The 24,381-nt window shown below is 47.8% G+C and overlaps 5 protein-coding genes across 5 annotated transcripts; 4 read left to right on the top strand and 1 right to left on the bottom strand.

Moving 5' to 3' along the window:
* The first annotated feature begins 4,681 nt into the window (after nucleotides 1-4,681).
* Nucleotides 4,682-6,232, top strand: LOC112350460 (arginine decarboxylase-like). Its single transcript, XM_024686692.1, has one exon. The coding sequence runs from the start codon at nucleotides 4,682-4,684 to the stop codon at nucleotides 6,230-6,232; it is 1,551 nt and encodes a 516-aa protein (XP_024542460.1).
* On the bottom strand, nucleotides 6,147-8,257 carry LOC112350485 (pentatricopeptide repeat-containing protein At2g13600-like). Its single transcript, XM_024686781.1, has 3 exons — nucleotides 8,207-8,257; nucleotides 6,308-8,151; nucleotides 6,147-6,248 (listed from the first exon to the last, which is right to left on the bottom strand). Exons 2-3 carry the CDS (start codon nucleotides 8,148-8,150, stop codon nucleotides 6,235-6,237), a joined length of 1,857 nt encoding a protein of 618 aa, XP_024542549.1. The 5' UTR covers nucleotide 8,151; nucleotides 8,207-8,257; the 3' UTR covers nucleotides 6,147-6,234.
* Nucleotides 8,258-9,492: 1,235 nt separating this feature from the next.
* LOC112350492 (putative pentatricopeptide repeat-containing protein At3g15130) lies at nucleotides 9,493-11,944 on the top strand. The gene is made up of 3 exons (XM_024686801.1): nucleotides 9,493-9,631; nucleotides 9,703-9,768; nucleotides 9,827-11,944. The coding sequence occupies exon 3, from the start codon at nucleotides 11,306-11,308 to the stop codon at nucleotides 11,804-11,806; it is 501 nt and encodes a 166-aa protein (XP_024542569.1). The 5' UTR covers nucleotides 9,493-9,631; nucleotides 9,703-9,768; nucleotides 9,827-11,305; the 3' UTR covers nucleotides 11,807-11,944.
* Nucleotides 11,945-12,023: 79 nt separating this feature from the next.
* On the top strand, nucleotides 12,024-13,309 carry LOC9648289. The gene is made up of 4 exons (XM_024686778.1): nucleotides 12,024-12,679; nucleotides 12,746-13,065; nucleotides 13,113-13,180; nucleotides 13,229-13,309. Exons 1-3 carry the CDS (start codon nucleotides 12,057-12,059, stop codon nucleotides 13,142-13,144), a joined length of 975 nt encoding a protein of 324 aa, XP_024542546.1. The 5' UTR covers nucleotides 12,024-12,056; the 3' UTR covers nucleotides 13,145-13,180; nucleotides 13,229-13,309.
* Nucleotides 13,310-14,764: 1,455 nt separating this feature from the next.
* LOC112350480 lies at nucleotides 14,765-15,929 on the top strand. The gene is made up of 2 exons (XM_024686767.1): nucleotides 14,765-15,751; nucleotides 15,802-15,929. The coding sequence occupies exons 1-2, from the start codon at nucleotides 14,765-14,767 to the stop codon at nucleotides 15,829-15,831; spliced, it is 1,017 nt and encodes a 338-aa protein (XP_024542535.1). The 3' UTR covers nucleotides 15,832-15,929.
* The last annotated feature ends 8,452 nt before the right edge of the window (nucleotides 15,930-24,381 follow it).

Raw genomic sequence — 24,381 nt, 5'->3', positions numbered from 1 at the left:
AAAAAATGGCTATTGCACTTTTCTAAAAAGGTGACCTTTGTGTTTTTTTTATGTAACATTGTGCTTGGTGGCAGGTTGCACTTTGTATTTTGTTAGACTTTATGAGAGTAGTGAGCTCTCACTGATCTTGACTTGGACTTGGTAACTTTGCGCCTTAGCTGAGGATAGTGATATCTAACTTAGTTGTTTGCGATTGAGATGTTAGTATCTGTACTATAGCTTTGTTTATAAGGAGGTTATGTATTGATATGAGTCCATCTCATGGTCTTCACTTTAGTTTCGACTAAGTGTTGATCATGCATAATTAGCCTTTTCAAAACATGCTCAGAGTTGTTGGTTAAATGCATTAATGAACTTATTGCGGTTGAGCTAAATTTGAGTGGTCATTTAGTTTGTGTTTGCCTATGAACCTTTATCTTGTACTTGGGGTATCATGTTCATGTTGGACAAGTATATGACTCGATAACATAAGTTTAGTGTTTGGGTCTTGTGAAGGCAAATTAAAGAGTGATTGTTAGTTGCTTTACAACTAGTGATTACTCATAGACTTCATTGAGGACTATTTGACACTTGCTTTGCTTGATGATGATTTAGCAATGATAGGCTTGCTTTACTAGATGATGTTGTGGAAAATCGTGTTGTTAAACTTACATGGTTTTGCCATATTAGAATATCGATTCTACCTTTAATGATGTTATTTAGTTATGTTTAGTCCGTGGTGTTAAATGTTATTGAGTTTTGGACGTGATGAATCACTCTTTGATGATGTGTTATCTATAATTGAGTTTGTTGAAGGTTTGGTTTTAAATACTGACTAAGGTATTTTCAATTTTGGCTAGCTTAGTTGCTAAAGAGCTTTAAGTGGTGATTCACTCCTATTTTCTATTAGCTTTGTTATAGTTTTGATGGCATTTAAGTAATGCCTTGTCATTGATATTATTGATATTGAGATTCGAGTGAAATGAGATGTCTTTCCTTAGGATTGATATTGAGTTTCATTAGTCTTGATAAAGATAGTGTTAATGATTTGGTTGTAACTTTGTGTTATTGACATCCGTGCATTTGCTAAATAGCAAATGTATTGACGTTTAAATGAACTAAGTGGCAAGTTGAGTTAATTGTGTTTTAGATGAGATTGTTTAGTAAAGGTTGAGCTTTAGCTTTTCATTGAAAAGTGATTTAGTTGTGGACTATGCTAGCTTTATGAGAGGAAAAGTTAGTGATCAATATTAAAGATGTTGATTTCTTATTGGATTTGAGTTGGGATATATCAATCATTGATGATTCTTCTTATGCTTGTTGTGAAGTGAATTATGTTTTGCTATAGATGGATTTATATAGGATCATTTAGTGATCACTTGTTGAGCATAACTTCATTGTGTTTGGCTTTTGGATTGAAGCAAATATGCTCTTCATTAATTTTGCATTATGAAGTTTAGTTTATGAATGTGTTGAAAAGGATGTTATAAGCAACCAAAGGGAACGACTCGAGAGACGATCCATAGGGGTTCAAATATAGAGGGAAAGGGCCCATGAATAAGAGTGCACCCCCTTTTCCAATCGGTTAAGGGTCTTGGGATAGTTGGAGTTAAGCGTCCTTGGGTTTGAATAGTACTGGGCTGGGTGACCTCTCGGGAAGTCCAAATTCAGGAGCTTACATTTGGTATCAGAGGGATCTTGGGTCCGACTCTGTTGGTTGGCTTAGGGGAATCATACCACATGTTGATTGACATCTGGCTGGTCCAGTTTGCTCCCGCTGGGCTCGACCCGAGGGGTAGGGTGTCAAGAGAGCGGGGCTCTCGGGAGAGCTGCGGTTCTCAGCTTCCGTTCACGAGGGCGTGAACTTGCAGGGAAGCGTGGTGGATTGTAAGCAACCAAAGGGAACGACTCGAGAGACGATCCATAGGGGTTCAAATATAGAGGGAAAGGGCCCATGAATAAGAGTGCACCCCCTTTTCCAATCGGTTAAGGGTCTTGGGATAGTTGGAGTTAAGCGTCCTTGGGTTTGAATAGTACTGGGCTGGGTGACCTCTCGGGAAGTCCAAATTCAGGAGCTTACAAATGTTATGGGTTGTACCATAATTTCTTCATTAGCATTAAAGTTAGTTCATACGAGATTTATGATCATTGTTAGGCAAGACTTGGCTATAGACTTCTTTGAACTTTTAGTTTTTTGAGTTTTCATATTTATTGTTCCATTTGTTAGGATTTATTAAGGAAGGCATTTTGGCTCATTAATTTTGATATTGAAGTTAGTGGTAGCATTTGGCAATCATTCGTGATGATTGACTATTATTTAGGATAATTGATTATCTTTGTTAAAGGTTTTGCTACATTATTGTTAATATAGAATGATTTGCCATTCTTCGGATGGTGGATTTTTTTTTCAACAAGTGCATCTCTCTATTGATGGGATAATTAATGATCTTTCATGATAGTTAATTGTTCTCTTTAATAGGTTTTGGCTTTTCGCATTACCACATGTCCTTTGTGGTTTGCTTTAGATTGGTCTCTTGGGTTTAAGACATTGATAGGATGTTGCTAATGTTTATTTAAGCAACTTGAGTTCTTTAGTATTATTAGCTAGGATCTATTTAAATTAGTTAGTGCAATAGTTGGCATGAATAAGTATTTGTTAGTCTTGCCATATTCATTCTGTTTTATTGATTGTTGCTCCAGTTAGTTCTAATAGACTAAATATTATTTCCTTTGGGTGATACATTCACAAGCATTTTGCTTGTTAGTCAATAATACTTTGTGTTTTTCTAGTTGTCTTTTATAAGTTGTTTACTGGTTTATCGGATAATAACTTCCTTAGAATACTTTTGTATTCTAATCTAAAATTTATTCATTGATAATTAAGTCTCTAAGATATCATTGTTTCTGACTTTGATATTGTCCATCTATTGATCTTTGAGTTTGGGCCAATATAAGCAGACTGACTTCAGCACTTTGTGTGCATAGTGAAATCTTTAGTCATGGGGTAGTTACTGTCGACTGGTCACATCACCAACACTACTAACACTTGTCCAAGTGTTAGTAAACTAGATTTAGCATTTGTACTTAGCTAGATGAGCATAAAGAAGGAATTCCTAGGTGTCTATTTAATTGAGCATACTTGGCCCAATTTGTTAGTTCTTTTTTGCTTTGTCTTGCACTAGCTTAGCGAGAACCCTCGCATATTAATATTAGTCTCTCAATATCGCTAGATGATAGCATATCGTGTCTGCTGTGGGGGGCTCCAAATGTATAGTAGGGATAGTGGGTAGGTTGGGCATGGCCGACTAACCTAAAGCATAATTTAGCTCCCACTTGTATATATGTCCTTTTTCTACGTCTGGCTTGGGTCTAAACCCGAGTTCCACACCATGCTAGCTGATGGAGTACCTATATCCTCGCATTAGGCCACCAGTATGCTGAAATAGCACTAAATTCCATTTGGCTCTGTTTTGTATGTTAGTCTTGGCATTGGAATGTTGGATACTCTAGGACTATTACAAGTTGCTCCGTGCTCTTGTCCCTTCGCTCCTTGGGCTGTATGCTTGGGAATTGCTCCATGGTCTAATTTCGTCACTGTTGCAAATATGACTTCGTGTATCGAAAGATACTTGTCGGCCAGTCATTACAGACACTCTTTCCTTATTACCATGACGGCAAGAGGTTGGTACAGTTGAATCCCTTTGGTAGCCCCTCTTATGCTAGTGGAGTTAATTGGGCATTTCGAGTGTATTTAGACTGAATGAGCATAAGAACGGAATTCCTACGTGCTATTAGCTAAACATACTTAACCTAATAAGGAGTTCCTGTCTTTATTATGTTTTGCACTAGCTAGTGACAAAAACCCTCGCGTATTAAGACTAGTTTTTCAATATCGTTGGATGATAGTTTACCGTGTCTACCAAACACCTTCGCTATCATGCCCTTTATGTTAGTCTCATTTCGGTCCCAAATGCTATTTATGGAAAGTGTTTAGATTTGCTCATTTGTCATATTTATAGAATGTTAAGTTTGTCTTGAACACAATGGTGTTTGTCTTATGCCCAAATTCACAATCTAAGGACATTCCATATTTAGTAAGTTTTAAGCTTATCCCAGAGACTTAACTCCTGATACTAAAAAAGGCTTGGGGTGAAAGCCCAAAGCATGTGTAGGGATAGTGGTTGGAATGCATGTCCGACCACCTAAGACATTAATTTACCTCTCACTAGGTTGTGAAAATTTGTGGATCTTTGGCTGAGTCGCAATGGAAGTCTATTTTCATCAACCACCAGAGTCAACTCTCTAGAACATTCCACCCATAGATAATATTCCACCAGAATCTGGGAAGGTCGAGCAGTGAGAAAAGCCAAAAATTTACTTGTTTATATGAGGAATTGGTTATTAGGTAAGTGTAATCAGCAAGGACTTTTATCTTTAAGCAAGGGCTATTTAAAGATCAGTCAGTTAGGACTTCCGTTTCTCAAAGCATCCGTTTCAGGTTCGATTCTGGTCCATATTACAAAAGCTAAGATATTCTTGAGTTATATCTCCTTTGCTGGAGGAATGACCGCACCTCCGTTTGCTCCACATTTTTGTGGAAGAGAAGAATTGGTTGGAGGCTTTTGTGTCGCTGGATAAAAGTTTGTGGATCTCACATTCCTGAAACAGTACCGTTTATCGAGTATTCGTGCTTGAGCGATTCATGGCGTGGATGGCTATGCCGACGACGGTGCTCAACAATCATCCTCCGTCACTGCTCCCTTCTTCCTCAGCTCCTTTGCTAGAAGCTCTCAAGAGAACCGGCGAGGAGCGTGTCGCTGCGTTTCACTTCCCAGGCCACGGCCGCGGCTCCTCAGCGCCCTCTTCGATTTCCAAGCTTCTCGGAGCTCAACCCTTCCAGTTTGATCTCCCGGAGCTGCCAGGCCTGGATAACTTGCACTCGCCACAAGAAGCTATAGCGGAAGCGCAGCAAATGGCCGCCGAGCTTTTCGGAGCAGGGTACTCGTGGTTCTTGGTGAACGGCTCTACGTGTGGAATTCAAGCGGCGGTGATGAGCTGCTGCAAGCCCGGAGACGTTTTGATCCTTCCCAGGAACGCCCATGTCTCGGCATTCTCAGCCATGGTTCTTGCTGGAGCAATGCCTCACTATGTTCTTCCTTGTTATGACGAGCTCTGGGAGATTTCTCACGGCGTCTCCGCCGAGAGCATCGAGTTGGCCATCTTGGATCTGCAGAAAAGAAAAGACGTGAGAATTGGAGCTGTTCTGATTGTCTCGCCAACTTACATCGGAGTGTGTAGCCCAGTGGAGGAGATCGCAAAGGTGTGTCACGAGCATGGTATCCCGATCATAGTTGACGAGGCTCATGGAGCGCACTTCAAGTTCCACTCGAGGTTTCCTGCAACGGCACTCGAGCAGGGAGCCGACGTTGTTGTCCAATCCACGCATAAGGTACTCTCGTCTCTTACGCAGTCCGGGATGCTCCATCTTGCGAGAGGCTGCGAGATTGTAAAGCACGAGAGAATTAGCAAGTGCCTTCGAACCTTGCAAAGCTCCAGTCCGAGTTACCTTCTCTTGGCCTCTCTCGATGCCGCAAGGGACCAGATGAGTTGTGCAGCAAGCGATGACCATCCATTGTTTGATACAGCTCTGGAGCTGGCTTCCACAGCTCGACGACGCCTGAAACAAATCCCACAAGTTTTAGTCCTTGATAGAGAAAATGTGAGCTTGGCAGCCAAAGCTGATACCATTTTTGATGAGCTTAGGATCACCATTGGTTTGTGGGAGCTCGGAGTCACAGGAACTTTTGCCGATGACTTTCTGTGCGATAAATGCAAGGTGGTGGCCGAGCTTCCTCTTCTGAACTCCATAACTTTTGCTATGGGAACCGGCACTAGCAGCAGCGACATTGAGAAACTTATCAAAGGCTTTCAAGAGCTTTTGAGTTCTTCCAGATTGACGATAGATTCTTATTCCAGACCCCGAGTGCCTGATTGTTACAAAATCGGATGGAAAGCACTAGTTAGTCCAAGAGAGGCATTCTTTGCAGAAACTTACTGCTGCAAAGCTGAAGAAGCAGTGGGTCTAGCGAGTGCTGAGCTCGTGTGCCCGTATCCACCTGGTATTTCTGTGCTCTTTCCTGGAGAGCTCGTCTCGCAGGAGGCTCTTGCCTATTTGAAGCAAGCCCATGCTTCGGGAATTAGCATCAGTGGAGCATCAGATCCAACTCTTTCCACACTTCATGTCTTGAAGTGACATCAGAAAGATCCAGCTGCAAAGAAAAAAACAAGAGTTAGATAAATGCAAAGTCATAGAAACTTCATTACGTACCGATCACTTCAAGGTTTTCATTGTTTGAGCATGAGTATATGTTTGCCATGAGAGCATAAGCTGTACCAGCTTGATCGTCAACCTTTGATAGAGCATCAAAGGCTACCTCTCCAATCACCCCATTTTTCCACTTGAAACAAGCCCCAAGCAAAGCCATCCATATCCTGGAGCACACCTCTTCCACGGGCAGGCTTTGCACCATCGCAAGCGCATCCTCCAGCCGATTAGCACGTCCAAGTAGATCAACCATGGAGATTACGTGCTCCACACTCGGACTAAGTCCATAGTCCGAGCACATCGCGTGAAAGTATTCCATCCCCTTGTCGACCAAACCAGCGTGGCAGCAGACCGATAGAACTGAAGAGAATGTCACAGCGTCGGGCTTGGCGAACTCTTGCATTCTCTCGAACAGATCAAACACCGCGTCACTGTCCCCTTGACGGCTGTATCCCGCGATCAGTGCACTCCAAGACACTGCGTCCTTGTCTGGAAACCCATCAAACACTCGCCGAGATTCCACCATGTCACCACACTTGCCGTAGAAACTTATGAGCGAGTTTGCCACCGCCGGAGAGCTCTCGGCCCCAGCTTCTTCGATCAGACGATGGATTGCCTGTCCAGCCTGTAGTGCTCCAAGACCACCACAGGCCTTAAGTACCGATGCAAAAGTCTGCGAGTCCGGTTTCAGTCCTTGGAGTTCCATTTTCGAAAACTCCTGCAGGGCCAGCTCATGGTTTCCACTCTCGGTGTAGGCTTCGATCATGATGTTCCACGAAACCAAGTCTTTGATCACCATTTTGTCAAAAACCCGAGCCGCATCATCCAAACTTCCACACCAAGCGTAGAGACTGATCAAGTTGTTTGCAGCGTAAACATCTTCCAGCCCGTCGAGAAACCGGGAATGAAAAGCCAATGCCTTCTCCAGCGACGCCACTTTCAAGGGCCTTCCATCCACAAGCCGAGCCTCTTCCTTCTCAGCCATATCCAAGCATGCCTGGAGAACGGCCACCAAAGTTCTGGAGCTGACGACCACGTCTAACGCTTGCATGGCCGTGAATAACTCGAGAGCTCGCTCGGCCTCGCCACCTTTTGCATATCCCATGATCAAAACATTCCAGGAGACCGAATCCCGCTCTAACATCCCATCGAAAACTCGCTGGCAATCCAGCAATCTCCCCCACTTCGCATACATATCCATCAGACTGTTGGAGACGAAAACGCTGGACGAAATCCCTGTCCCTGTTCTTGCAAACTTCGAGTAAATCTCTCCGCCCCTGTCCAGCCATCCCAGATTCGTGCAAGCGTCGAGCACGGCCACCAGAGTCCGAGCATTCGCCTCCACTCCATCTTCCAAAAGCATAAGCTCAAAGAGCTCCAAGGCTAGCTCGTCTTCCCCTCCTTGCGAGCAAGCGCTGATCATGGCACTCCACAAAACCACGTCCTTTGTTCCCAACTTGGCAGCCTGGAAAATCTCTAGAGCTTCTCTCACGCTGCCACACTTTCCATAGAAATCCACCAGGGCGCTGGCCACGAACCTGTCCACCAAGAATCCACCACTCTGGAGCTGGGAATGAAGAGCCAATCCTCTCTTGAGGCTCCTGAGCTTGATGATCCTCCCCTGTAAATCTCTCACCCCCTTTTCTGTAGCGGCCAGCGAAGAACACGCGTGGAGAGCCGCGACGAAGCTCCGGCCGTTTGGATCCAACCCCTCGGCATGCAGCCGCCCAAAGAACAGAAGCGCGAGATCCGGCTGGCCGCACCGTGCGTAGCCGCCGATGACGCAGTTCCACGACGCCGCGGTGCGCCGATCCATGGCATCGAAAATGCGGCGTGCCTCATCCATCCTGCCCCGTTTCGCAAGTCGATCAATGATTGCGTTGATCAAGCCGATGTTCTTACCGGAGAGGAGATCGCGCTCGCGGCAGTCGCCGTCCAGCTGGATTGGAACCACTTCTCTCAACGCAACATTGATTTGCCCAATCATCTGATTTTAGGGTTCTTAAGGTTTAGAGACGAAGAACAAATCCTGACCGTTAAAAACAATCGTAGTAAAATCTGGGCAGATGTGGTGGCGCTCTGGCGGCTATCTGGCGGTGGAGGAGCGGCGCTGTGGAAAATTTTCATTCAGAGAACTTATACAAGTCAGGTGGACAGCCACGTGGCTGACACGTCACGCGGGGGTTCGTTTTCTTTCTTTTACAGGAAAATAAAATAGTAAGAACAATAGGAGGATAATGAAAATGCAAAACTGTGCTTGCTCTATGCAAACTCACTGGATGCCGAGAGAGCGTTCTTGTGAGATTTGATCAGGCCTCCCAAAACCTGGCCGTCTTTTCGATATCCTGGATCTGCCAATCTACGATCCTTGCCTGGGTACATTTACAGACGAGCAGAGCGACGGGAATGAGCTACCAGTTGTTCTCCTCCCTTCTTCATTCGTAGAAACAGCGCGAGAAAATCTCGAACAAAACTCTCCTGTCGATTTTCCTTCCTTGGCCGAGTGGTTTAATCCACCACTGAGCGAACTCCCCACACCCAGAGCGCCACTATCGTCCTTGGATCCCACCACGCGCTGGTCGTCAAGTATTTTGGGAAGAGGAGCGCCGCCCCGATCCATCTAGATCCCGTCCTCTTACCTCTAAAATCGGGGAAGCGCTTCTGCCAAGGACGAAACGCTGGCCTCGAGCAGCGAGAATGCAGGTCGATCCGGGATTTAACAGAGTGCCATGGATGCCATATGGTTCAAGTAGATAGTATGATATTTTATTATTGGAACCCGGTTGCTGAGATGATGGCTACCATGTAAGTGTAGAGGTAAACCGGTGTAGAAGACCCGGGTTCGATGCCGAAGAGTCCAATCAACAAGGACTTTTATGCAAAAATCTTGCTCTTTAAGTAGCCCTTGTTCTGGTTCGCTAGCTCACTAAAACAACTTAGACCAGGCAGTTAGGACATCGGTTTCCCAGAGCATGCGCTTCGGGTTCGATTCTTGCCAATGTTACTTGTAAAGCAAAGAGTATTCGCATGTCGTTCTGCCGAAGATAAAAAGCTTTTAGTGTCTTCCAAGTCTTCCAGTTTGAGGCCTGTGTCCTTCCCTCACGTCCTCTAAGAAAGCCAACGAACCGATAGGAGCGTTTTGATCGGCTTACCTTTAGAGAAAGCTCTCCAAGCGCGAGAATTTGGCCAAGTGACTTGAAAAGTGTAGGCATTGTTCTAGGGTTCTTTTGGGGAGCTTCGCGATTTGGCGATGGATAGATGATGCATTCCCCCGTGAAAATCCAGAAAACTCGCTACAGTGGGAACAGTAAGATTTCCATCAGCATGGTATGTAGTCTCGTCTAGACTGGTTTTTCTTCGAGGTATTCAAAGGAAAATCCTGATGTTCGTATAAGCAGTAGCATTCTGGATCGATGGAAGGAACTACATGGTAGCTGCGGCAGGCAACGCAATTTCCTTGAGAGGTACGTGCAATTAAATTCGACAATGATCTCTAAGTCATGTTTCCTTGTTCTTTGCTAGATGTATCATTGCGAGAAAACAATTCCAATGCTCTCTCCGAGCGTCGCAGATGCAGGAATACAAACTCGCAACCCAGGGAAACTTGTAGCTTCGATGATCAACGAGCATTCAACTCCAACAACTTCAACAACTTGAAGAGAAAAGATAGTACGACACGAACGAGCACTCAAGCGATCCTCGCGACACTAAAGTCTTGCGGCAGTGAGGAGGAACTTGAACAAGTGCTCAACAAATGCGGATGAGGTGCTCTCTTCCCAATTCTTCAAGATAACGCTTTCCTGGCCAACACGTCATGGGAACCTGGACGAAGCTCGGTGAGTTTTCGACGGCATGAAGCAGCGAACCGTGGTGAAGGCCTATGCTCCGAGTGGAGAAAAGGATTTGGCCCTGGAACTCCACCATGCTGGATCAAGGCTTCCAACCGGACGGGAGAACCTTTGTGGCTGTTCTTGGTGCCTGCGGCAGCTTCGCAGCGGGAGGGCAGGGAGGTGGCTGGAAAAAAGGTGAAACTGGTCTCTCTGGAGAGAGCAATGGCTTGTCACTCAGAGCTTTTCAGGAGGGGCCTTGAGTCTAACCGGTTTCAGGCAAGCTCGCTACTCGACTCTTACGTGAAGTGTGGATCTCTGGAAGACGCTCGACGAGTTTTTGACAGGATCCAAGACTGCAGTGTGTCGCTGTGGAACGTTATGATCCTTGGACATGCGGTGAGCGATCAAGGCGAGGTGGCTCTCGAGCTCTTTTCTCTCATCCAACGCACTAGAGGTGGTGAGCCCGGACATGTACAAGCGAGACAGAGACTCCAAGGACGAGATCTTAAAGTCAGGTGGCTGGAAACAGGCATGGCTTTGCACGCTTTGCTCGCCGAGCTCGGGCACGGCACAAACATTTTTGTGGCAAACACGCTGGTGGACATGTACACGAAATGTGGAATCGCGCGGCCGGTTTTCGATAGCATGCCAAGGCACAGTGTGGTTTCGTGGACTGCTATGGTCTCGGGATATATGGAGAGCATGAAAGCGAGCTTTCGTTGAAGTACTTTGAAGCAATGCTAGCTCAGGCTTATCTTCCAGCGCTCATGGCCTGCACAAGTCTGGCGGAGAAGGAAGAGGAGGCAGCGGGTTTTCCAGGCGATGGAACAATGGTGGTGAAAGTTTTGAGCCTGGAGAGAGGCATGGTTGTTCACTCTCGAGCTCGAAGATCTGGTGACGAGTCCAACTCGTTCGTGGCAATGTCGCTTATCGACATGTATATGAAGTGTGGCAACCTTGGTGATGCGAGCGAGTCTTTTCGCGACGAGGCATCAAAGCTCGGTGCTGTGGAGTTCGATGATAATGGCGCTTGCAGAAGGTGGTGAAGGCGAGAAGGCTATGGATTTGTTCCAGAGGATGCAAGACGAAGGCGTGGAACCAGACTGTCGGACTTTCATCACGGCTTTTAAGTCCGTGCTCCGGCCTTGCTAGCTACTCCAAGTACAAGCGCATGGACATGGCGAGACGGGTCTTGAAAAGGATACAGCAGCGAACTATAGTGTCATGGAACGCGATCATCGGTGGCTACGTCGAGGCCGGGGAGCGCCACACGGCTTTAGAGCTCTTTCAAAGTTTGCAGCAGCAGCGAGAAGATGCGGCACGAAAGTTCGAGCGTTTGGTGCCGCATCTTCTCGTGCCAGCACTCAAGGCCTGCGGGATGCTTGCATTGCTCGAGGTTGGGAGAAAGATTCATGCCAGCATCCGCGAGGCCGGGCTCAGCGACTGTGTTCTTTCTGGCCAACGCACTCATCGAAGTGTGGAAGCATGGGCGGTGTTTGCATCGATCCGGAAGCCTGGAACAACTTCTCGCCGAGTCGGTGCTGGAAACTTTCGAGAGGATGAGGAAGGATCGATCGGTAGCTCCCGATGGCACGACTTTCCTGTGGCTTCTCAGCGCTTGCAGCCAGTCGGGGACTGCAAGCGCTACTTGGAGGTCATGGGCCATCGCTGATGCTGCTGTTCCTGCTGTCTTTCTCCGAGGATTGCCATTCCTGCGAGAGCGGTGTTCGCTTGGAGCTTTTCCAGCTTGCTCTTGAGAGCCCAAGAGAATGAAGCAAAAAAATGTGGCGTTTTCAAATTTCCCGCTAGAATGCCCAATTTAGGGTTCTAGTCCAGGGTTTGGGGCAATCGTCGATATTTCTCCGCGAGCGCGCGCGCGCGCGGCCAGATCTCGATCTTTCTCGTTCTCCTCGCTTGCGATCATGCTGTGCTTTGGCTTGCGTTTCCCCACGCCTCCCGCGAGCGTTCCGGACGAAAATCTCCTCAACGATGCGAGAAAGCAAGGTAATCCGGTGCTCCTGGGCCTCCTCGAGGATGGAGACAAGCCTGTCTTGATCAGCTTCAGCAACAGGCATGTGGACACGCTCCTCCGTCTCGTGAAGGCAGCGGATTTCGAAGGAATGGAGAAGAGGCTGTCGAGAATCAAGAAAGAAGTGGACGAAATCCTGCGGCTAGTCACCGACGAGGCCTCCCGGGTCGCTGTGAAGGCAATGCAGCTGGATATCGGACTGGGACTGATCGACACATCGCCAATGCTCCTCGTCTTTGACTGCATGCGGATCTTCTCGGACAGGCTTACGAGGATCTACCGCAAGACCTGCGAAAAGGAGCTAAGCTCTGCGATCAGAGCTTCATTCGACAAGCCACTCCGCAAGGCCTGCGAGGGACGCACTCTCCATGCGAAGAAAGCGGATTTGACGTGCTCCGCGACTTTCACAATGTTCGCGGCTGGTTTGTCCGAGGCTATGCAGGAACCCGTGGAGAATGGCCTCTCTGAAGAAGCCGTGAAAAGTCTGGCTAACTTCTACCGAGGCGTTATCGAAAGGTACGTTGCGAACTGGATATGGACAGCCTTGCTAACTTGCAAACTTCTACTTCTTGCAAACTTCAGGTACGTTGTGGAATCCAAAGGAGAGCTTGACGAGGAGGCTGAAGATCTCTTCAAGGCATTGGCACCAGAAAGCAAGCCAGAACTCGAGCTCGTTCTGAAGGAGTGGGCGACCTTCTACAGTCAACGTGACAAACGCAACAAAGCTGCTCACCCCGCAACTTTCATCGAGGGCCCTCAGGAGGATACTCAAACCGAGTATGCACGCCTGGTCTACATGAAGGAGGCGTTGGAGATCCTGAGCAGGGGCAATAACCTTGACGTGGTGGGGAAATGTGCGGTCGTGCACTATCGAAACTACGTGGAGCATCACGGGGCGGCGAGTATGTTTTGGTTTCTTACCAGAAATCTTTATAATGGTGAAGTGCAGGTGCTGGAGGTGCTGGAGAATCGAAGGAGTAAAGGAAAGCTACGAGTGGTAAATGCCGGCTATGCCTGGTATGTTTTCGCCAGCTTTTCGTTTTTCCCTTTTCTAATGGTTTGCAGGTCCTGGTGGCGGGACTGAGATTTTTTTTTCCAGGCTTTTCAATCGCCAATTGTATATTCATCTCTGTTCCAATAAAACGCTCGTTCGGCAAGCAATGTGTGAGTCAGAAAATCTCTCGTTTAGTAATGTGCAGGCAATCAACGTACACCCCCAGAAAACAAGAGTTCGCAAAAGGTCAAATCACGCGTGCTCTACCTTTAGATCAACAACTGGATGATCCGAGCTAGACGATTCCAAGGCAAGAAGAAGGAGCTTTTGGCCGGACGAAAGACGCAGGATACCGTGTCTTCTATCATCGATGCCTTGGACTTAGCCGAGGAAGAAGGGACAAGGTTGGGTATAATCTGTAGCTCCAAAAAGCTCACCATTTCAGGCATGTATTTGCAGGAGGCTGGAGAATAAACGAAGTCCCAACTCAACGTGATGGTGCTCGGTCAAGCAGTGGATCCTTGAAGCCTTGAAGCTGCTGAAATACGTCAAGCAGTGGATCCCAGGTACAGGCTTCTTCTTTTCGTGTGGATCTTTCTTTCACTGATTGGAGTGGTTTCTTACGTTCAAAGGTGGAAACTGTAGGAAGAGTAGCGACGATGCTACTGCGCATCCACCACGAACAACTCATTGCCACACCGTCAGCTCGTGCTACTCTAGAAACCAGCGATCAAGAAATTCGCGGGAGCGTGCGAGTAAACTTCTCTCCCTCTCTTTCCCCTCCTGTTTCTTCCCTTGACTGACCTGTGGATTTTTCAGAGGCGAGAGGAGTTTCTCATCCATTGAAAGCTCTTTATCAGTTTCTAAACCAGCAAGAAACTTCTCTAGGCAAGTCCCTCCGATCCAGAGAATTTCCCTTTCATTGTTCTCGGCAACAAGGGCGACGTAGATGGAGGGAACAGTAGACTTGTGCTTAATCTCTCTCGCTTCTCTCTCTTACGCTTTTGTGCCTAGGTAGCCAAGGCCTGGTGTGCTTCCAAGGGAAACATTCCAGGGAAGTCTACAACGTAGAAGCAGCCTCTCAATGCATTCCCAAAATGCCTTGAGGACGAAGACTTGTATGTTTTCTTCTTGTGATCTTTCGAGTGCTAAGTTTCCATTTAATCCTGGCAGCTTCTTCCGGACAACGATCAAAACCCGGCGCTGGCCTCCACACGATCCACTTGCCTGGAGACCAGGCAAGTTCTGTAACTTAGATCCTGGCTTTTCACAGGTTTTACAGCAGTTTGTGTGAATGTTCTTGTGAGGTTGTTTGTTTCCTCCTTCCAGGAATTCGATTCGTTGTCGAGCTTTAAATTTTTCCAGCGTTGTAACCAGCGGGAACAACCAGGTCGAGAGGGCTATGGGAAGAATCATGGAGCGAAGCGTTTCTGAAAGGAAAAAAATGGAGAACAATCGGCCTACCAGAAAGAATCCGCCGAGCTACGAGAAGCCTTGACGAGCTTTCGGGCTCCCTCCATCTCCCTGAAATTTAAATTTAAAAGGGTCTATTAATATTTAAACGTTGATTATTAGTTTTGGGTTAGGTCAAGTGGGTTGTTTCAAGGATGCTGTCTGTTGGGCGGAGCTTCTTCACGGGCAAGGATCACTTCTTGGATGCGAAGAAAAAGGTGGTGTTTGCGGGGTCTTTGCCTTTTACTCGTCAGCGGGTACCTGGTGTGATGTGCTGCAGCACCAAGGAAGACTTCGAGACCATGCGGCAGAAGCTGCCTTCTATGGACCTGGGTGGTTTGGAGCGGCCTCTGGGAGATCTCGCAGACGTGATCCACAACCTGGGTGCTTGGGCTGATGCAAGCGAGGCGCTGCAGTCCGAACTGAAGATGAAGGTCAACTACAGCCGCTTCACCGGGGGCCCTCTTTTCTTCCTTGCCTATGACTGCATCAGGATGGTCGCTGATAGCCTGACCACAATCTACCGCGACTCGTGTGAGAGCGAGCTTGATGCTCGCACCAGATCCGTGCTTGCGAAGGCCCTGCGACAATACCGTAAGGGTCGTCGGCCTCGGATCGTCAGGTTGGAAAACCGGGACCCCACTGCCTGGGCCAACTTCCAGATGTTCGCGGCATGCTTGTGTCTTTCGCTGGAGAACCGTTTGGGCCTGGCTGAAGCGGAAGTGGAAATCCTAGCAAACGTCGTGGTTCCATTCCACCGAGCAGTCGTCACCAGGTATGCCCAGGGGTTTGGCGAGGAGGCCCGGGGTGTGATCATGGAGGCGTTGGCTCCAGACAATGGGGCGGAACTAGGGCTAGCGTTACGAGAATGGGTGACGTACTGTGATGTTTGTGGTTATGGCTGGCACAAAGACACCCCTGGGCCACATCCAGCGGTTTGGAGCCCATACACCAATGATCCAACAAGTGAGTATGCACGCCTCCTAAATGCACAGGCTATGTTGTCCAAGCTGATCGAGGAGAAGAACCCCCATGCGGCAAGGCTACCGAGAACAAGCAAAGTGTCTGTGCTTCACTATGGCGAGTACGTGGAGCAACACAGGCCTGCTGGTGTCACTTCTCCTCCAGAGTTACCACCGCCGGTATGTTTTCTTAGTTTTGCCAGCATTCTTTTTAACGGCAGAACATGCAGCTAAGCTTGGATCCCTTTCTGTATATTTAGGTACGTGCTCTCTCCTTTTCACTTTCGTCTCTTTCTAGGCCTTATTAGGTTTTTAGCACTAAAACAAAGCCAAAGTCGAAAAACACCCAATAAAACTTTAATGCATTTTTTGTTTAGCTGTGAGTGCATGGAATATGGAAAGGGAATACAGAAATGTGTATATCCATTAGCCCAAAAACCTTAGTTTATATACAGGAGCGAGTGGTTCGGATTGAAACCAATCCGACGGCTACCAAAATCCCACTACGTTAATATTAGTATACAGCATCGTAGCCGTACACTTGGCCTTCACATCATCCCCTCCTCTCGGAATAATGGAAAGATATCAAGGTTCTCTTGTAGATGGGCCGGGATCTGAAAGAACATCAGGAGAAGGCATCGGCGGATCTGTAAATGGCATTAACTGCTCTTGATCCCTTTGTATGAAGTGCTTCAACTGCTACACATCTCCGGAGGATCGGCCTGCTGGATGTCATGCCAAACCTCATAAACTTGTGGTCCAACTTGCCATAACACTCGATATAGTCCTTTCCATTGCACAAGGAGCCCCTTAGATAAACCACGTACCGTAAGATGGGGAAAACAGACTAACACCAAATCATCCACTTTGTACTCTGCAGGTGGACGATGATGGGAGTTGTAGTGCTGTTGTTGTCCCACTTGTACGTGGCCTAAGTGTTTGGTAGATTCTGCTCAGACAAGTGGAAGAATGCTCGTCAAATATTGATCCCATGACCTAACATCAAGAGCTCGTGGCAATCGCGAAGGTAAACCCAGCTCCATTAGTAATATTGGATCATGACCATATCGAAGTTTATATGGTGAAGCATCAACAGAACTCTGCACCCCTATAACATAGGCATACCGATGAGACGGCAAATAACCATCCCAATCCGAATGCTGAAAGTTCACATACTTTGCAATCATCCTTTTGAATGTCCGAACGAGCCATTCCACCAGACCGTCTGATTGTGGATGATAAGCACTTGTAAAAGTGTGGCGTATCCCCAACCGAGATGTCAAAACATGAAATACCTCAGCCATAAATGCAAGACCATTATCCGAAAGAATCCGCTCTGGACAAGAATGTTGGAACACCACTCAATTGAGAAGAAAGTATTCAATAGCAATTGCAAAGACGCTAACAAGAGCACTAACTTTCACCCAACGAGTCAAGTAGTCAAAAGCAATAATAACATACTTATTGCCAACAGTCGACCGTGGAAAAGGTCCCATAAGATCAAATGCCACCAACTCAAACGGACGGGAAACTGTAATTGACTCCAACCGTCCTTCCACAGCACAAGAGGGAGTATTACGAGCTTGGCACCAAACGCAGCTACGCACATACCGGATAACATCACGTCGCATTTCTGGCCAATAGAAAGACCTGCACGGCTTCTCGGTCACACGACGATGTTCTATATGACCCCCTAGAACAAAAGAATCATGATAGGCATGGAGAAACCGTGGAATAAAGATAGAAGGCACTACCAGTCATAAATGATCATCAGGATCCGTCCCCACAAAATAAAGAAAGCCATCTTTAAAGCGATATTGAAAATGTAAATGCCGGAAAGGTAAGTCATCAGCAAGTGATGCAGGATCCTCAAACGCATCTCGAAACCTTCGAATCCACGGCTCAATCTTTTGAGCCTCGTGAACCTCATCAAGAGAAGGTAGATCTTGCTCTGTGCCTTGTGGACACTGAACATCAAGTACAACAACCACCAACGACACTGAATCCTCGTTTAGAAAATCCACAGATGCTGGAACAACAGGCTCATCAGAAACATGAGAAGTGAGTGAAGAAGGAAGAGGAGCTCGAGAAAGGGCATCAGCATCAGCTATAGAACTCCCTGGGTGATGAACAACATCAAAATCATATATCTGAAGCCCACCGAGTAGTACGACCAACTAGGTTCTTCTACTTCAATAATGAAATAACGGCAGCATGGTCACCTTCAAGTAACATTCGAGAACCATGTAGATATGCATAAAGTTTCTCGAAACCCCAAACTGCCCTTAAACACTCATTCTCTATCTTGGAGTAGTTCAACTTTGCTGGTTGTAACGTATGGCTTATATATGCAATGGGATGACGCTGACCAGGCACACTCGGGCTCTCTTGCATTAACACACCTCCAAGACCAATATCAGAAGCATCAACACGCAAAATAAAAGGTCGAGTGTAGTCAGGATATGCCAAAACCGGAGGAGTCATCAATAGTTTTTTGAGATCCACAAACGCCCGCTCACAATCTGAAGACTAGATGAAAGATGACGTTAATGACTTCAGCAACATTCGCAACGGTGCAGTGCGATCAGAAAAATGATCCACAAAACGACCAAAATACTACACCTTGCCCAAGAGGCACTGCACATCATTCACACACTTCGGAGTAGGGAACTTTAAAACGGCTACGAGTTTGTCAAGATCAACTTGCAAACCCTCACGAGAAATACGCTACCCAAGATAAGTTGTGTCCTTGGACCCAAACACGCACTTCGACCACTTCAGCTTTAAACCAACATCCCGTAGCTGATCCAACACTTTACACACATCACGAACGTGCTCTGCCCACGTCCCCTCCGAGTGAATCAAGACATCATCAATGAAGTCAGCAGTCACCTCTGGCATATCACAAAGAACCTCGTCCATCATCCGCTGGAAAGTTGCTGGAGCATTGTTCAAACCAAACAGCATCACCAAGAACTCGTACAAACCAAATGGTGTATGAAAAGCAGTCTTAGGAATATCTTCGTCGGCCATTGGTACTTGCCAGTACCCAAAAGCAAGATCTAACTTGGTGAACCAACGACTTCACCCCAGACGATCCAAGAGATCAGCAGTGTGAGGAAGAGGGTACACATTCGGGATCGTTACTTCATTTAATAGACGATAGTCAATGCAGAAACGAATACTCCCATCATGCTTTGTCACAAGATGAGGTTCACATGCCCAAGTACTCTGCGACTTCCGAATAACACCCTTCTCCAACATCTCTTTGACGTTGGCACGTAAAATCTTGATCTCCTTGGGTGACTGACGACGAACAGGAACCTTGATTGGACGAGCATCCCCGGTTGGAATTGGATGACGTGTGGCAATCTTGGCCCCAGACGATAGGTCAAATTCAAAGAGATCAGAATACTCCTTCATGAGTTGGTCAATAGCTGCAACACAATCATTAGAGGGATCGGAAAAGGGAAGAGCAGAACAAGATGGAAACACAAGAGGAAATAGTGGGGGAACAAAAGTAATGGAAGCAGAGGTAGAAGTAGAGGGACAAAGAAGCATGAAAGTGAGAGGAATGGATGAAACATAAGGAAGTATAAAACAAGGGGAAGAAGCCTCAAAGTCACAGCAGCACCAACGGGACGTTGCTGACGCTAAGGTCTCCACCTAGGAAATGGAGGTTGCCAATCTGGAAAGCGCTGACAATGTTGATAAGTATGACCAACTTCCTCACACGCCCAGCAACGAACATCACGGCCATGACCACGTCCTCACCCTTGTCCTTGGACTCGAGTAGCAGCAACATCAACCTCCATTAGAACAGGACCATCACTCATAGGAAGTGGAGCTGAAGGACATGTAGTGAGAAGTGGAAGAGGCGACGTCTCATAATGTTGTGCCAAACGAAGAGCATCGTCAAGAGTGGCAGGAGCAAGTCCATGCACAAGTCCAACAAGATCTTAACGAAGTGCTGGCCACAACATTCCTAGCTTGATCTGCTCCGACATATTGGGCTCCGCACGAAGCAAAAGACTTCGGAAACGAACACCAAGTTGCATCACCAACTCAGATGGCCCTTGGCGAAGACGATACAATTGTTGGAAGGCATCATCACAATCGTCGGCGTGTCCAAAGGCGCGTTTGAAGACGTCCGGAAGAACACTCCAATCGCCACGAGTGGCTGCGCTCAATCCATTGTACCACTGTAACATCGTCCCTTGGAGACATATGGGGAACTCACACAAATGTTGAGCATTATCCCAAAAATGATATGTGGCAATTGTAAGCGACTAAATTTTCCATTCTACTTTAGTCACTTAACTACACCTCTGACCACTTGGAGGAGTCTCATTCACAACCTCCATAAGTCCAATCCAGGACTTGGGACTTGCTAGCCCCGAGAATGGCATCCATGCCACTCAACATTTGCACTTGGTCCAAGTGCTCCACGTGTCCGATCCCATGACTGACACTCAAAGGTACCACCGACATAGCAGCCCGTTACGCTAAGGCCATGCCCAGTCACCTTTGCCACACTAGTAGTCCAATACCACTTGCATCACAGTCTTGGCTCTCCAAGACTAGGCAAACCATCCATGAGTGGTCATCTCAGATCCACTCCTTAGCATCCTTAGGATGCCCACTGACAAGTGGAATAGCCTTCCCCAATATCCCTCTATCAGTCCCCACTAAGTCCCTTTCTACCCCTGGCCGTGTTTGCCAACACTGCCACTGGATCGAGACCCACAGGCCCGACCACTAAGTCCCATGGTCCTCTGGGACTTCCTCACCACACGACTGTGTCCTTGGTCACTACCCCTGAGGACTGCTCCTCTTCCTTTCCACAGTCTGGGCCTTTGGGACAACATTTCGGAACACCGTGGCCTTACGCGAGCCACCTAGGTACTCTCCTCGCCTTCTGCCCTTGGGTGCTCTAGCCATGGGCTTAGAGTGGGTTCCGTTGAGCCACACTAGGTATCCAAGTAGGTAGTGCCACCCACACTTGGACTGGGAGCATCGGCCAGTCGATCTCCCGGGGGAACTAGAGCCAGCTCTTGAACACTTCACCAAGCTACCCCGTTTGTCGGTCTATGTTCACTCCAGTCTTGGACTTCCCAGTGGGCAGCTCATCACCCAACACTGGGTCCGGCCTTCCTGGGCCAAACTGGCCTTTCCTGGCTAAACTGGCTCCACTGCAGTCCTCCCCCTTACTATACTTTTGGAGCTCACCAAACCCCCCAGGGTCTGGGAGACGAACGCTTTGGGCTTTCACCCTCTCAGGCTCCGGACTCGGACTCGGACTCGGACTCGGACTCGGACTCGGACTCGGATTCGGACTCGGACTCGGGCTCGGGCTCGGTCTCGGCCTCGGCCTCGGTCTCGGTCTCGGTCCCGATCTCGGTCTCGGTCTCGGTCTCGGTCCCGGTCTCGGTCTCGACTTCGGACTTCCATCTCGGACTCCATCTCGGACTCCATCTCGGACTCCATCTCGGGTCCATCTCGGGTCCATCTCGGACTCCATCTCGGACTCCATCTCGGGTCCATCTCGGACTCCATCTCGAACTCCATTTCGGGTCCATCTCGGGTCCACCTCGGACTCCATCTCGGACTCCACTTCGGACTCCAACTCGGGTCCATCTCAGGTCCACCTCGGACTCCACTTCGGACTCCATCTCGGACTCCATCTCGGGTCCATCTCGGACTCTACTTCGGACTCCAACTCGGGTCCATCTCGGACTCCACTTCGGACTCCAACTCGGGTCCATCTCGGACTCCACTTCGGACTCCAACTCGGGTCCATCTCGGACTCCACTTCGGACTCCAACTTGAGTCCATCTCGGACACTCCCATGTGTCATGTGTTGGTCCTTTTGGGTCCCTTTTTGGAGCCTCGCCTTTTGCTCGCTTCGTGCTCGTTCCTCGAGCACTTCGTTGGGAGTTCCACTCCCGCTCTTGACTTTTCAAGTCGGAGCTTTTGGTCCAAACGTGTTACGCTCGTTTGGCTCTCGCTTCGGCCACTACCATGTGGTGCCCTTCCGGCTCCACTTTGGGGCCTAGGGATTTTGTGTCTCACAACTCCACCACCCATAGACGAAGTTCGATGTCCTCATCGAACGGTGAACCATTTTATAAAGTAACACCCGCATGTGTTACCATTTCCATCCTTGGCGCGTAGCCAATATTTGTCGATGGTGTGACATTGAAAGCTCACCATGCCTTCTCCATATTCGTCAATGGTTGGACATTGAAGGCTCACCATGCCTTTTGCATATCCTCTAAGGAGGGTAGCCTCTCCAACTTAGAGACTGATTGGACCACATATAGTGGTTCTCTCCTTTTATTGGTTTAGTTCTCGCTAAACCTCTTAGAGACCCTTCTCTAAATCAATACCAATACTCCTTCTCGAGTAGTCTCAATTCCCATCGATATAACCTTTGCACTTTGGAACTTTGAATTTTGACTTCTTGGAGTCAATTTCCTAGGTGTCTCCGACACCTTGCCTTGCACCTTTTGTGCAACTCCACTTCCCATCCTAGGAAGTTCTCTACTCGAGGGCACTATCATCCTCTCTTCTATTTCGTGCCAAAGTTCCAGTTATCATACTTTGTGCTAGGGCTGTTTATGGCCCTATCATTTGGCTACCTTACCGCTCCCTCCCTTGGAGCTTCCACTTTCGCCAAATCGGAGCATTTCGGAATCCCTCCTTGGAAACACACTTCCTTTCCCGCAACTTGTTAGCGTCCAACACATTAGTGTTCCTCGCCTAACTTTGTCACTTGGATTCCTTCCAAGGGATTCCACGGCCCTATCTTGGCCACTCATCTTTTGCTCCTATCCGTTGATTGTTGCACCAAGCAACATCGAATCTCTACCTCCCTCCTTGAGGTATTGTTTCGGTTCCATAGTAAAGACTCTTCTTTGCCAAGTCCGAAGGATGTTCACCCCTAGTACGTCTCTTTAGCATCTTCTGCTATGGGCTCTATCCACGGCCCAACTTCGTGACCCTCCCATGGGTCTTTTATAGAGACTACTTTCCTCGGACTCACTATGCCATCGCACGGACATAGTTTATTTCCCTTAAGTGCTCTTCCCACTTGGTCATCACGACCAAGCCACACCACCTTAAACAGTTCAATTTCAACATTTTGAACCAGGAACTTCATTCCTTAGCCAACCAAGGACCTTGTCCTTATCTGGCCATAAGATCACCTAGTGATCTCACCTTGGCACCTTAACAGAGTTGCCAAGAGGTACTTGGTCTTCTAGACCTCCAAGTTGTTGACTATAACCCCGGGGGCATCCCCCACACTTGGCGGTGCACCCAAGCCAGCCCTTACGGCCAAGGGTTCATAGCAACTGAGATTAGGTGTCCCCATCTCACTCACCACGACCTTGGTGCCACTTGCACCAAAGCGTTCAAGTTAGATATGCTGAGCTTTCACACTAAGCAATCTAACCGTGCATCACGACTCCGAGGCATCCCTCGCTTGGCGGTGTGCCCAAACCAGTCTCCCTACTGAGAGTCCATGACCACCGAAATATGAGTGTCCTCATATTCCAAACCATCACCACGCCCTAGTGATTTGGGACTCGAACCCAAGCACTAGAGGGTCGGGACTCGAACCCAACCTCCGTATATGCATCTACGGACGGCATCACACAAGATGCCTGGCGTGACTCCCCACGCCGGTGCACCAACTTATTTTTAAAGCGCGCTACAGATCACAGCTTAGGAACCTAGTTCCTCCACACTGCCAAGTTCTCTCACTTGACATGTCTGTGATCATGCATGGACTCCTCCATGCTCGGCCCCATGGCCCACCCTTTTTGAAGTTATCACCTTCAACTAGGGTATTTGTTCCCCCGACGTGCCAATCTCGCTTGGCAAGTTCTCCGACCACTGTAACATGGTTCCTGCATAAGCGTGAAAGTCCTTGACCATCGACTTTCGTTCAAAACCCTTTCTTTGAACACTCGGGAACTACTTCCCTAACCTTGATAGCCTTGCCTCATGGCAAGCTTCAAGACCACGCTTCTGCTGCGCCACTCTGATTTCGCGCGTTCCATGAACCATTTACACTTGGCCTTTCTAGGTACTAAGCTACCTAGAATCGTCTTTGGGAACCTTGAAGGAACTCTGTCCCTCAGCTTGCTAAGGCCTCCCTTTTGCAAGCCTTCCAAATGCCACATAGTCTAACATGGACAATTCCATAACTTAGACTCTCCATGGCATCACGGTTGCTAGCGGCAACACCCTCGAGCCCCCACTTGATTCCCCACTCCCAACTGGCATAACCAACCTTGGTTATGCCCTTCGATTTCTATGGTTCAGTTCCATCCCAATACTACTTGCCTTTGGCTTCACACCTTTCCTACGGTCATTCTCCTCCAGATCAGGAGGATAGCTTTGCACTTTCTATCATGCCTTAGCAAGTATTCTTAGGGATGAACCTACCCAATAGCCCAGGGAGTGGTTCCTCAATCCGGGTATGCTCACCTTATAATCCCACACACTGGGATTACATCATTACTTATAGGCCTTTACATGCCCATCACTAGCCTTGCCAAAATTCCATTTTTGGCTTTGTCCAACTTGAGTAGACAGTCCTCTCCTGTCTCCGCAACCTTGGACATTTGGATAGCACCTTCTATCTATCATTCGCTAGGGACTTAGTCCCTTGGGCTTTATCCATTGCCCTCGCGACATCAAACACCACCTTCTGGTGTTCTAGAGTGTTTAGGTGTCCCAATGATGGCTTTCTTGACAATGAGTATTTCCTTTTATGACATTAACTTACTATATCGCAACAT

The sequence above is a fragment of the Selaginella moellendorffii genome, unplaced genomic scaffold (assembly GCF_000143415.4).
Source record: "Selaginella moellendorffii unplaced genomic scaffold, v1.0 SELMOscaffold_50, whole genome shotgun sequence".
In the NCBI taxonomy this organism is placed as follows: domain Eukaryota; kingdom Viridiplantae; phylum Streptophyta; class Lycopodiopsida; order Selaginellales; family Selaginellaceae; genus Selaginella; species Selaginella moellendorffii.
Note: the sequence above shows the minus strand (reverse complement) of the source record. Positions and strands in the feature narration are given on the sequence as shown.

Excerpts from the sequence above, each read along its gene's own strand:
- LOC112350460 (XM_024686692.1), top strand. The coding sequence starts at position 4,682 with ATGGCGTGGATGGCTATGCCGACGACGGTGCTCAACAATCATCCTCCG.
- LOC112350485 (XM_024686781.1), bottom strand. The coding sequence starts at position 8,150 with ATGGATGAGGCACGCCGCATTTTCGATGCCATGGATCGGCGCACCGCG.
- LOC112350492 (XM_024686801.1), top strand. The coding sequence starts at position 11,306 with ATGGACATGGCGAGACGGGTCTTGAAAAGGATACAGCAGCGAACTATA.
- LOC9648289 (XM_024686778.1), top strand. The coding sequence starts at position 12,057 with ATGCTGTGCTTTGGCTTGCGTTTCCCCACGCCTCCCGCGAGCGTTCCG. Across the intron at positions 12,680-12,745 it reads TACCGAGGCGTTATCGAAAG|GTACGTTGTGGAATCCAAAG; the intron begins GTACGTTGCGAA and ends TGCAAACTTCAG. Across the intron at positions 13,066-13,112 it reads GGAGCATCACGGGGCGGCGA|GTGCTGGAGGTGCTGGAGAA; the intron begins GTATGTTTTGGT and ends GGTGAAGTGCAG.
- LOC112350480 (XM_024686767.1), top strand. The coding sequence starts at position 14,765 with ATGCTGTCTGTTGGGCGGAGCTTCTTCACGGGCAAGGATCACTTCTTG. Across the intron at positions 15,752-15,801 it reads CTCCAGAGTTACCACCGCCG|CTAAGCTTGGATCCCTTTCT; the intron begins GTATGTTTTCTT and ends CAGAACATGCAG.